We start from the raw sequence: 13577 nt of genomic DNA, 5'->3' as shown, positions 1-13577 counted from the left end.
CACATACCCAGTACTATTTTGTATTTTATCTATAGACAGGGTCTCACTGAGTTGTTTAAGGCCTCATTGTTGCTGAGGCTGGCTTTGAACTTGCAATCCTCCTGACTCAGCCTCCTGAGTCGCTGGGATTACAGGTGTCTGCCACCGCACCTGGCTGGAATGCAATAGTTTGAGGAATATGAATAGAGAACGTGAGACACTAAACAATTCATTCTACCAAGGTGGCTATAAAAGGGGAAAGTGGATTTCCCTAATACCAAAATTACTAAGTAAGGAATTTGAATTAATATATCCCAAGAAAAAAATCTGGTAAGCTAGTCAAAATGAGTAAACCATCTGAAGATTGTCCAAAGAGCTTACAACAAATTTAAGCATCGTTTATTTTTAAAATGTATGGAAACTTAATAAGAATAGTGGGATGGGCTGGGCTGGGGATGTGGCTCAAGCGGTAATGCGCTCGCCTGGCATGTGCTGGGTGCTGGGTTTGATTCTTAGCACCACATAAAATAAAATAAAGATGTTGTGTCCACCAAAAACTGAAAAATAAATATTTAAAAAATTCTCTCTCTCTCCTCTCTCTCTCTCTCTCTCTCTCTCTCTCTCTTAAAAAAAAAAAGAATAGTGGGATTCTATGGCATTTGAACTGGGAACTAAAGCCATCCCTGGCAGTTCCGTAATGCAGAAGAACTGTTTTAGCAGGCTTGGCAGCTAAGTAGCAATTCTTAACTTCCCAGACCCCTGAGGTGGAAGAACTATTTTGTGTACTTTTGGCAACCAATAAACATTGTCAGATCCTATTTTCTACAGCTCTATTCTATGAAAAGCCTATATTGAATGGCAGAAACAGCTAGGAGATACCTTTCCTTCATCTGAACTCCTACTGTGTAGAGAGGATGCAGACAGGGTAGCTGATAAAAGAAAATTCTCTCTTTCTTGCACGGCTCTGTGTTATGAGAAGGTTGTTCCATTGCACTTAGCAGTCAGGAGATAGCTCTTGCCAAGATATCCAGGGAGGAAACCTATTACTGGTAGAATCAGTGGCCAGTGAAAATTGCAGATCACATCATACCCACCCTTGAGCTGCAGAAAATCCGTACTAAGCACTGTCAGCCGCTGAGGTGGCACTTGTGCTCTTGTGCATGTGTGCATGTGCATGCATGTGCGCATGCGTGCACGCACACACACGCATACCACCTGCTCCAGAGGAAGGTTTGGGTGACCATCTAGTGAACAATAATTTCCACATTCCCTATCCTCAACCTCCAGCCTGATCTATATTGCAGAGTTTCTTCACAGAGGTGGATCTGAGCAAGCCCACGAGACTGGTGATCTCTGCCAAGGTATCCAACTACAATTGGACCACACTATGGATTAATTTATGCTGCAGAGCACTTTTGAAAACAATAGATGAATCAGCTAGAATTTAATAGAGGTTAATAGTTGGATATAATACTAATGGAGAAACAGAACACGTTTAAGAAGAACATCAGGGAGAGAAACATTCAAAGAGAATCAGCTGAAATCACTGCCATGTTTGCTGGTTAGGAAAACTGTGTTCATGCCTAAGGCTGTACTACCTTAGGAATGATAGAAGGGCTCCACATTGAGGAGGATTTACACTTCATTGAAATAGTTTAGCTATGCAAAAAAACAAATAAGCAATCGAGCAACCAATAAACCCCCCCCCCCAAAGTATCAGTTATCTAGAGTTATTTCAATAAATTATTTAAAATGTCCATTTTAACAAAAATAATGAAATATTCAAAGAAAATAGGAAAAAAACAGGAATAGAAATGCCTTTGAGGGGGCCCAGATAAACATTAGAAGAACTAATGCAAACTTTGCTTAAGGAATTAAAAGAAAGTATGATGACAATATCTCATGGAATAAAGAGACAGAATTATTTTAAAGAGAACCAAATAGAATTTGAAGAGTTGAAAATTAATAATAAGTCAAATGAAATTCACTGTATAGGTCGACAACAGATTCAAGCTGCCAAAAATGAGAATCAGTGAACTTGAACTTAATAAAGATTATAAAATCTGAACAGATAGAAGAAAGAATGACAAAAACAATGAATACGGTTTCAAATAAATGTAGCACACATTTCAGTACACCATCCTATACATAATAGAAAAACCAGAAGAAGAGAAAGGGAAAAAAGCAAATGAAAAAGTACCTAAAGAAATAATGGTTGAAATTTTCCTCAATTTGATGAAAAATATTAATCTACACATGCAAGAACCTCAAAGAAGTCTGAAAAGATAAATTCAAAGAGGGACTCACATAGACACAGCATATAAAATGGTAAAGCTAAAGACAATAGAAGATCTTGAAGTTAGTAAGAGAAAAATGACTCATTATGTTCAGGAGAGAAACAATAAGATTAGCAGATGACTTTTAATCAGAAACAAAGGACAACAGAAAGCAGTGGCAAACATTTTCAAAGTGTTCAAAAAGCAAGCAAACAAAAAAAAAACTTTCAAATAAGGATTTCATACTCAATAAAACTATTTTCCAAAAATCAAGAGGATATAAAGATATTCTCAGATGGAAAACTTGAGAAAATTTGCTATGAGCCAACATGATTTACAAAAATACTAGAGGAAAGAAAAGAAAGGAAGGAAGAATAAAAAGAAGAAAGGAAGGATAAACACTGGAGAAAGTTCTTCAGGTTGAAAGCAAGTGGCCCCAGACAGTAATTCAAATCCACAAGAAAAACAAAAAGAACTTGTATGGCTGATTCAAAATACAATAAAAAAACATGTCTGTTGTTATGGTTTAGATATGATGTGTCCCCAAAAGCTCATATGTGAGACAATGCAAGAAAGTTCGGAGGTTAAGTGATTGGGTTATGAGAGCCTTAACATAATCAGTAAATTAATCCCATGATAAGGATTAATTGGGTAGTAACTGTAGGCGGGTAAGGTATGGCTAGAAGAGGTGGGTCATTGTGGTGTGCCTTTGTGACATCCATTTTGTCCTTGTTGAGTGGAGCTCTCTCTGCTTCCTGGTACAAGATCCTAAGGTGCTTTCCTCCTCCATATCTGTCAGCCATGATGTTTGTTTAGTTAGCATTTTTGCTGCTAAAAGATCTGACCAGAACAACTGTAGAGGAAGAAAGATTTATTTGAGGGCTCATGGTTTTAGAGGTCTTCGTCCATAGAAGGCCAGCTCCATTTCTGAATGCTTGAGCTGAGGCTGAACATCATGGTCGAAGAGTGTGGCAGAGGGAAGCAACTCACCTGGTGATCAGGAAGCAGAGAGAGAGGCCTCCACTTGCCAGATATAAATGCACACCCCAAAGCCACGCCCCAATTCCCATCTTCTCCAGTCACACCCTACTACTTCAGTTACCACTGTTAATCTCTATCAGGGATTAATTCACCCAATCATTTCTCCTTTAAACTTTCTTGCATTGTCTAACACGTGATCTTTTGGGGGACATCACATCTAAACTCTAACAATGTTCAGCCTCACTTTGGGCCCAGAGCAATAGAGTTGGCCATCTGTGCATCAAGACTTCTGAAACTGTGAGCTCCAAATAAACTTTCCTTCTGTAAAATTATTCTTGTCAGATCTTTTGGTTGCAGCGGTTTAAAAGCTGACTAAAACATTTGTGATTATATTTTGGACCTATAACATATAGAATGTAATCTGATGATAGAAGAATGAAGTATATGGGTAGGACAAAAGCCAATTTAGAGTAGGGAAATGTTACTAGGTAGTTACTCGAATGCATAAGAAGAAACAAAAAAATAATTAATATAAAAGGCTATTTAAAACAATTTTTTAGTTGCAGATGGACGTAATACATTTATCTATCTATCTGTCTATCTATTTATCTTTATGTAGTGCTTACCCAGTGCCTCCCACATGCTAAGCAAGTGCTCTACCACAGAGTCACAACTGCAGCCCTAAAAAGGCTATTATAATGAACTGTATAAATAGGTACAAGTTTTCCTTTATTCTTTCAGTTTCTTTCAAGCATATACATTTATTTAATGTGACAATTATATTAATATAATCAAACAGCAATAATTTTTTACCATATATGAATGTAACATGTATTAACATGATAGCACAAAACAGGAATAGATTAAACTGTATAGTAACCGATATATTTTATATTTCATACTGGAATTAAGCTAGTATAAATCTGCAGTATATTCAGATAAGTTAAAACATATATGATAAGCTCTAGAGAAATTGGTTAAGAATATAGCTCCAAAAGTACAGTAAAAAAATAATTAAATGAATCAAACTGTTAACTAGAAAAACTAGTGCAAAATAAGATCTTAAAGGAGAAACAAATAAACAGAAAAGTACTAAGACAATAAAGAAAAGGCAAAATAGATGTAAATTCAATCTTTTTAAAATAAAAATATTCTTTTATTAGTTCATTATAGTTATACCAATAGCGGGATTCATTTTGACATAGTCATTCATACTTGGAATATAATTCACTCCCTTTCAATTCCTACCTCCTTCCTGCCCTCATTCCCCTTCCTCTATTCTACTGCTCTTCCTTGTATTTAGTTATTTTTAATTCTTTTAGTTTTACTTGTAGGTGAACACAATACCTTTATCTTATTTATTTATTTTATTTTTATGTGGTGCTGAGGATTGAACCCAGTGCCTCACACATGCTAGGCAAGCATGCAGTACTGAACTACAACCACAGCCCTAGTTATTTTTTATTGGTGCTTTATAGGTATACATAAAGGTAGAATTCAGTGTGGCACATGACACAATTTTATGAAATTCATTCTGCAATTGTTCTTTTTTCCCATCTCTCCTGTCTCCCCGTCAATTTTCTTCCTCTACTCCACAGGTCTTCCCCCTATTTTCATGGAATCTGCCCCCTTTTTCCCCTTACTTTGCTCAAACTTCCACATATGGAAAAAAAAAAAAACATTCAAACTTTGACTTTCTGATTCTGGTTTATTTCACTTATCATGATAGTCTCCAGTTCCATCCATTTACCAGCAAATGCCATAATTTCATTCTTCTTTATGGCTGAGTAAAACTCCACTCTGTATATGTACCACATTTTCTTAATCCATTCTTCTGTTGATGGGAACCTGGACTGGTTCCACAACATGACTATTGTGATTTGTGCTGCTATAAACATTGATGTTGATGTATTATTATAATATGCTGACTTTAGTTTTTCTGGATAAATACTGAGAAGTGGAATAGCTGGGTCATATGGTGGTTTAATTCCTACTCTTTTGAGAAATATCCACACTGTTATCCAAAGTGGTTGTACTAATTTGCAGTCCCACCAGCAATGTATGAGTGTGTCTTTCCCCATCCATTCTTGCCAGCATTTATTAATATTTGTATTCTTTTTAAAATTTTTCTTGTTTGTATATGGACACAATACATTTATTTATTTATTTTTATGTGGTGCTGAGGATTGAACCCAGTCATCCACACACACTAGGGAAGTGCTCGACCATTGAGCCACAACCCCAGCCCCAATATTTGTATTCTTTATGACTGTCATTATAACAGTAATGAGATGAAATCTCAATGTAGTTTTGATTTGCATTTCCATGATTGCAAGGGATGTTGAACATTTCTTCATATATTTGGGCCATTTGTATTTCCTCTTTTGAAAAATGACTGTTTAGTCCTTTTGCCCAATTTATTGATTGTAAAACCCCATATTTCAATGTTAATATTCAGTTTCACTTGCTTTAAACAAATCAATCAAAACAGAGAGATCATGATATTGGAGAAAAAACAAAGGCCCACTAAAAGATGATACATAATCATAGATTTTAGGATGCAGCTGGGCATGGTGGCACATACCTGTAATCCCAGCAGTTTAGGAGGCTGAGGCAGAAGGATTGTGAGTTCAAAGCCAGCCTCAGCAACTTAGCAAAGCTCTAAGCAATTTAGTGAAGCACTGCCTCAAAATAAAAAAAGGGCTGGGGATGTGGCTCAGTGATTAGGTGCCCCTGGGTTCAATCCCCGGTACCAAAACAAAAACAAACAAAAAACATTTTAGGGTTTATTATTTCTCTCTACATCAATGTAATTTCTTCATAATAGCAGTGGATTATAGATGAAACAGTTTTCTGATTCCTGTTAGGAAGAAGTTTCCAGGCAAACATAAAGACATCAGGGAAGACAAAAACACAGATACTAAAGAAAATTGAAGCTTACAACACCTACAACTACAAAAAATATTAAACAGCCTACTTCCTATCCAGATTAAAAAATAAAACTCACACTAATTGCATATTTATCTCTGTTCCTATGACCTGATATAGTGCATCAGATTTTCAACAAAAAATTACAAGGAGTGCCAAAACATATGCACTTACAGAAAAATACTTACAAAAAATCTAGACTCATATATGACCTTCTGGGAATTTAAAATAAGTATGAATAATATGCCAAGAGCTCTAATGGAAAAAGTGGTCATATTGAAGAACAGATACATAATGTAAACATAGAGATGAAAACTATAAAATAAATTCTAGATGTGAAAAAATACTGTAAGAAAAATGAAGAATAACTTTGATCAAGTAGACGGGATATGTTCAAGGAAATAATCAGTGAGCTTAATGTTATGTCAATAGAAACTTCCCAAACTGCAAAACAAAGAGAAGAAAGAATAAAAAAGAGAGAACTTGAGACAATTAGGAAAGGTATAACATATATGTAATGGGAATACCAGAAGGAAAGAAAAGAAAGAATCAGAATAAATATTTAAAGTAATAATAGTTCACTTAGGAAGATGAAATCCAGACTCTGAAAGTGAAGAATTCAATATTTTCTCACATATGTGAGATCTAGAACAAAGTAGGCAAAGAAAGAGGGTGGATCTCATGAAAACAGAGGGGAGATCAGTAGACTAGAAGAAGGGAATCAAGAGGGAGGGAAGAAGAATAGGAAAAGGTAGGAACTGCAGAATGAAACTGACAAAATTATGCTATGTATATATATGGATATACCACAGTGGATGCCACCTTTATGTATATCTATAAAGCACCAATTTAAAAAACAAACAAACAGTAATAATAGTTGAGAATTTGCCAAAATTATTGCCAAACACAAATGCACAGATCTAGAAACTTCAGAGAACACCAAGGCAAATACCAAAATATCTGCATGTGAAAGTACCATATTCAAACATTAGAAAATAAGAGAAAAGTGTGAAAGAAGCCAGACGAAAAGAAAGAATCTTACTTATGGAGGAGCAGGGATAAGAAATACCCAATTCTTCCCTTCACAGACCATTCAAGCAAAAACAGGGTGGAGTAAAACACAGTTTCGTACAATGACAAATATAAATTTGTTTGATATTCCATTGACTGTAGTTCCATGACAGTCATGTTCCACTTCATTGAAGGTACTGTAGATGTAGTCCATAAGATCCTGTGTTCTAGAGAGCATTCTTTATTCAATACAATTTTAATTTAGCAGAAAGAAGGGAGAGACTGATGTATAGCAAAATCTCTAAGGATATTGCTAAAAATATAAGAGAAGCATAATTGATATGTTAAGAAAGGAGAAAACATACAATCATACAATCTGTTCAATTCAAATCAGAGAAGTCAAAAAGAAGGAATGATTTTTTAAAAAAGAATAAATACAACAAATAGAAAAGTGTTCCTAACATGCCAGACATTAATCTAATCATATCAATATCACACTAAATGTGTATGGTATAACTACATAAATGACAAGATAGAGTTTGTTAGAGAAGATTCAAATACAAGACCTGGATATATATTACCTAAAAGAAATCTTTCAATATAAGGAGAGATATTGGTTAAAAATAAAGGGATGGGGAAAATATGTCCTGCTAACTATAATCAAGAGAAAGTTATATTAGCTGTATTACTTTCATAAAGCAGACTAAAGAGCAAAGGAATTTATCAAGAATAAAAAAAGGATGTTATATAATTATAAAGGGATAAATTTTCTAACAGGATATGAAATCCTGACAGTGTATGCAAATAAAGACAGAACATCAAAATACATAAGGCAAAAACTGATGGGCCAACAAAGAGAAATAAATGAATTCATTATTGTAGTTTGGAGACTTCACCACCCCTCTATCAGTAATTGACAGATTGAGTTGGCAGAAAATCAGTAAGGATATAGTTAAATTCAACAGCACCATCAATCAACTAAATCTAATTGACATTTATAGAATATTTCATCCAACAACATCAGAATGCACATTATTTTTAAGTTCACATGGAACAACACTAAGAAGAACCATATTCTTGGCTTCAAGACACATCTCAAATTTAAAAGTGCTTAGTTGCTATTGGACTATATTGGAATTAAACTAAAAATCAATAACAGAAAGATAGGTGGAAAATGTAAAAATATTTGGTAAGAAAGCAACACATTTATAAATAACACTTAGGTCAAAAGAGAAGTCCCAAAGGAAATTTTGAAATAATTTGAACTATATAAAAATGAAAACAAAACTGATCAAAATCTGTAGGATGTAGTAAAATGAATTTTTAGAGGGGGCATTTATAGCATTGAATGTATATACAGATGGACCTCAAATCATACTGGCTATACTTATGATTTTTTGATTCAATGATGGGTTAAAAGTGACACATGTTCAGTAGTAACTGTAATTTGAATTTTGAATGTTCCTGGTCAGTGATATGACACTGTTGCATTATGCAGGGCAACAACAGTGAGCGCAGTTCCTAGTCAGCCATGCAATGGCCCAGGGTAAACCACCAACATTCTACAGTGTACTGTGTTGCTACATTGTGATATTCAGTAGGTTAGGTGTATTACTTGCATTTTTGACTTATGGTATTTTCAACTTATGGTGGGTTTATAGAGATGTAACTTCATAAGACAAAGGAGCATCTATATTATGAAAGAAAAAAATGTAAAATTAATATCATCATCTACTTTAGGAAACTAAAGAACAGAAGAACAATGTAAGTCTAAAACAAGCAGAAGAAAAATAATAAAAAAGTATATCACAAATAAATGAAATTTTAAACAGGCAATCAATGGTGAAAATTAACAAAATCAAAAGCTGGTTCTTAGAAAATATTAACAAATTTGATGAACAATTATCTAGGCTAACCATAAAAAATTAGGGAAGATATGAACTACTAATATCAGAAATAAATGAAAGGACATCACTACTGATTCCATGGATGTTAAAAGTAAGATAAAGAAATCTTATGAAGAATTCTATGCTGTGAAACTTGATAGCCTATATAAAATGGACTAATGCAAGAAAAACACAAACATTCAAAACTCACACAATGAGAAATCGATAATCTGTATAGATCTATGTCCAATACAGAAATGAAGTCAATAAATTAATAACCTTCCAAAACAGAAAGCACTAAGCCCGGATGGTTTTGCTGATTAATTCTACAAATTTTCAAAATAGAAACAATACTAGTTCTCCACAATCTAAAGAAAACAGAAGCAGAAGAGAACATTTCCTAAGTTTCCTATAAGACAAGCATTACCCTAATTAACAAAATCATAAAAAGATGTCATAAGGAAAACTGAAACATTATCTCTTATGAATATCGATGCAAAAATCCTCCACAAAATATTCTAATCTAACAATGTATAAAAATAATTGTACCCCATGACTAAAAGAGGTTTATCCCAGTAAAGAAAGGCTGGTTCAACATTCAAAAATCAATTGATGGGGCTTGAATGTAGCTCAGTGGTAGACTGCTTGCCCCAGGTTCAATCCCCAGTACTGCAAAAACATAGAGAAAAGTCAATTCGTGTAATGTATCATATTAGCAGGCAAAAAGTAATAAATTATCATGTCAATAGATGCAGGAAAACCATTTGAAAAAAAATCAACACTAATTTGAAATAACAGAGCTTACAAAGTAAGAATAGCAGGAAACTCCCTCAACTTGTTAAAAAGGAAGTCTACAAGAAGCCTATGGCTTACACACTCAAGTCAAGAAACTAGATGATTTTTCTTTAAGACCAAGGTGTCCCTCTCATCTCTTCTTTTTTACTGGAATTTCTTGCTAGTGCAATAAAATATGAAAAGCAAACAAAATATATGCATATTGGGAAGGAAGAAATAAAAGTCTTTGTATGAGGATAACATGATTGTTTATGTAGATAATCCCAAAGAATAGACAAAAGAAAATTCTTGGAACTAATAAGCAATTATAAGAAAGTAACAGGGAATAAAGTTAATATAAAAAAGTACATTGCTTTACTTTATTACAGCAATAAACAATTGGAATTTGAAATTAAAAAATAATATCATTTACATAATCATCAGAACATGAAATACCTAGACATAAGGCTAACAAAATTATAAATAATCCATGTAAAGGAAAATAAATAAACTCAGATGCTAGAAATCAAAGAGATATAAATTCCTGGAGAGATACTTGATATTTATGAATAGGAATTTTCAATATTGTACATTATGTAAATTCTTCCCAATTTGACCTATAGATTTAACAAAATTTCAACAAAATCTTGTCAAATTATTCTTTGTTATTCACAAACCGATTCTCACATTTCTATGGAAAGACCAAATAACCAGAATAGCCAACACAGTACTAAAAAGAAGAACAAAGTCAAAGGAACAACACTACCTTATTGGCTTAACATAAAGACACACTAATCCAGACATCATGACACTGGTGAATGAATAAATAAACTGACCAATGGAATAGAATAGAGAATCACTATAATAGTATAGTGTGGAAGTAACAAAATAATAGCAATAAAACAGGGAGTCCAGAAATATACCCAAAGAAATATGGTCATATTATTGTTGATAAATGTGTAAAACAATTCAATGAAGAAGGGATAATCTTTTCAACAAATAGTGCAAAACTTTAAGAAGGAATCACAGATGAGAAACTCAGGACCTGGGATTAGGTATAAAGTCCCTACTTGGGCAGGGGATGTAGGTCAGTAGTACAGTACTTGCAAAACTTATATGAGGCTTTGGGTTTGATACCATGCATGGCAATAAAAATAGACATTATGCTAAAGGTCATATTGGTAAAATAAAATGTAGATAAGTTGGAATGCATTGCTATTTGAACATAGTTGACAGACTGAAAAAATATCTTTGAAAAGTAAATACCCAACTAAGAAATTATATCCAGAATATACAAAGAACTCTCAAACTCAACTATATATTCAATAATCTGATTTTTAGCAAACTAATTCAACCATTCTGGAAAAATTTGTTAGTTTTTCCCAAGTTAAACATAGATGTATCACATGGTCTATTAGTCCCTTGGGTATTACCCTAGAGAAATGAAACAAAAGCAGATCAAAAAATACCCCCCAAAACTATATTCATGTGAAAAATTTACCTATGAATATCACAGGAGCTCAATTCATAATCACCAAAACCTCAAAATAACTCACAAGTGAATAAGATAAACAAAAATCATTGTACATCCAAACAATGAAATATTACTGAGTAATAAAAAGGAATTAACTATCAAAAAAGGTGACAACTTGAATTAATCTCAAAGAATTATGCTTTAATAAAAGAAGCCAAGTTTCATAAGGCTACATAATGTATGAGTTCATGTACATGACGTGCTGAAAAGATAAAATCATACTGATGGATAAAAAATAAAATGATAATGAGGGATAATGTATCAGTGGTTTACAGGGTTTAGAAGTGTTCTTGGGGGATTATTTATACAAGAATAGACTGAATGCAATTTTGGTAGTATTAGAATTGTTCAGTATCTTGATTATTGTGGTGGTAGGCAGATAAGTTTTTAAAAAGTAAAAGAAGAAAGATGATATCTTGATCTGTTTCTGCTGCTAGAATTGGATAATTTATACCCAATAAAAGTGTAATTGGCTTATGGTTTTAGAAGCTAGGAAGTCCAGGAGCATGGCTCTGATACCTGATGAGGTTCTTTGTGCTATATCATAATCTGGCAGAAGAGCAAGTGATCATGTATGAGACAGAGACAGAGAAGGCAATAGGGAAGTCATATTCTTAGGCACTTGGCCACATCCATAATATTGTCTCTCAGATATGTTTTTACAATCTATATGTGACCAGATGGAGAATTTTCCAAATCTTTCTTTTCTGCTTCCTTTTCAATTACAAATTTTGGCTGTAAGTCATCTGTTTCCTCTCTCACTTCACCTAAGCAGTTAAAAGTAGCCATGTAGCTACTTCAATATTTTGCTACTTAGAGATTTCTTCCACCAGATATCCTAGTTCTTCTTTAAGTTCTGTCTTCTATTAAGCCCTTGTACATGGGCACAATTCACCCAAGTTCTCAGCTGCTTTATAGCAAAGATGGCCTTTACACCAATTTCCAATTCCTTGCTCCTCATTTCCACCTGAGACCTCATCACGATGACCTTCATCATCCATATTTCTTTCTTTCAAAATTTTTATTGGTACATCATAGTTGTTCATAATGGTGGAAATTGTTGTTACATACTCATACAGGCACACAATATAACAATATAATTTGGCCAATATCACTTCTCAGCACTCTATATCCCACCATCCATATTTCTGCCAACATTCTGATCACAACAATATAAATAATCCTTAAGAAGTTGTCTTTCACTGGGCATGGTGGTGTTTGCCTGTAATTCCAGATACTCAGAAGGAAGAGACAGGCATATTGCATGTTCAAAACCAGCTTCAGCAACTTAGTGAGGCTGTAAGCAACCACTGAGATCCTGTCTCAAAATAAAAAAAATAAAAAAGCTGGGTATGTGACTCAGGGGTTAAGCACCCTGGGTTCAATCCCTGGTACCAAAAGAAAAAAATAGCTGCCATTCTGACTGGAGTGAGATGCTATCTTAGAGTAGTTTTGATTTGGATTTCTCTAATTGCTAGAGATGAAAAAAATATTGCAGATTTTTCATTATACAGCTCCCCTTCTTCTGAGCCCTCACCATAATTATCCTGAATGTTCCATTGCATGTTCCACTCATGGCAATATTGACGTTTTCTAGCCTGCTCTTCCAAATTCTTCCAGCCAAAGCTGTTTCCACATTTTCAGCTATTTGTTGTAGCAACAATCCCACATTCCAATACCAAATTTTCTCTGTGATTACATTTTCTGGTGCTATCATAGAATGCTACAGACTGGATACTTTATAAACAATAGAAGTTCATTTGGCTCACAGTTCTAGAACTGGGAGATTCAAGAGCATAGCACTGGCATCTGGTGAAGGCCTTCATTCTGTGTCATAACATGGCAGAAGGGCAAGTGAGCATGCAGGAGACAGAGAAAGAGAGAAAGAGGGTTACTAATTATAACAAATCACTCTTGCAATAATTAACCCATTTCTATGATAAAGGCATTAATCCATCACAAGGGAAGAGCCCTTAAGACCTAATCCCCTCTTAAAGATCCAGCTTCTTAGTATTGTTACAATGACCATTGAATTTCAACATGAATTTTGAATTTTGTATGGGGCATTCATACCACCACAGCTGGTAATTGTTTTTTGTTTTTTTTTTTAGTTTTTGATGGACACAATACCTCTATTTTATTTATTTATTTTTATGTGGTGCTGAGGATTAAACCCAGTGCCTCTCACATGGTAGGCAAGTACTCTAC

At 34.1% G+C, this 13577-nt stretch overlaps 1 protein-coding gene across 1 annotated transcript in view; it reads right to left on the bottom strand.

Annotated features, from left to right (window-relative positions):
- Positions 1 to 12363, bottom strand: part of Dgkk (diacylglycerol kinase kappa) — a 212756-nt gene extending 200393 nt beyond the window's left edge. Inside the window, exon 1 of the mRNA XM_015506437.2 lies at positions 12265 to 12363. Coding sequence (XP_015361923.1) covers positions 12265 to 12363 — 99 coding nt within the window. The remainder of the gene's footprint in view (positions 1 to 12264) is intronic.
- Between the last annotated feature and the right edge of the window lie 1214 nt (positions 12364 to 13577).

Source organism: Marmota marmota, unplaced genomic scaffold (genome assembly GCF_001458135.2).
Source record: "Marmota marmota marmota unplaced genomic scaffold, marMar, whole genome shotgun sequence".
Classification (NCBI taxonomy): domain Eukaryota; kingdom Metazoa; phylum Chordata; class Mammalia; order Rodentia; family Sciuridae; genus Marmota; species Marmota marmota.
This window is presented reverse-complemented; position numbering and strand designations above follow the sequence as displayed.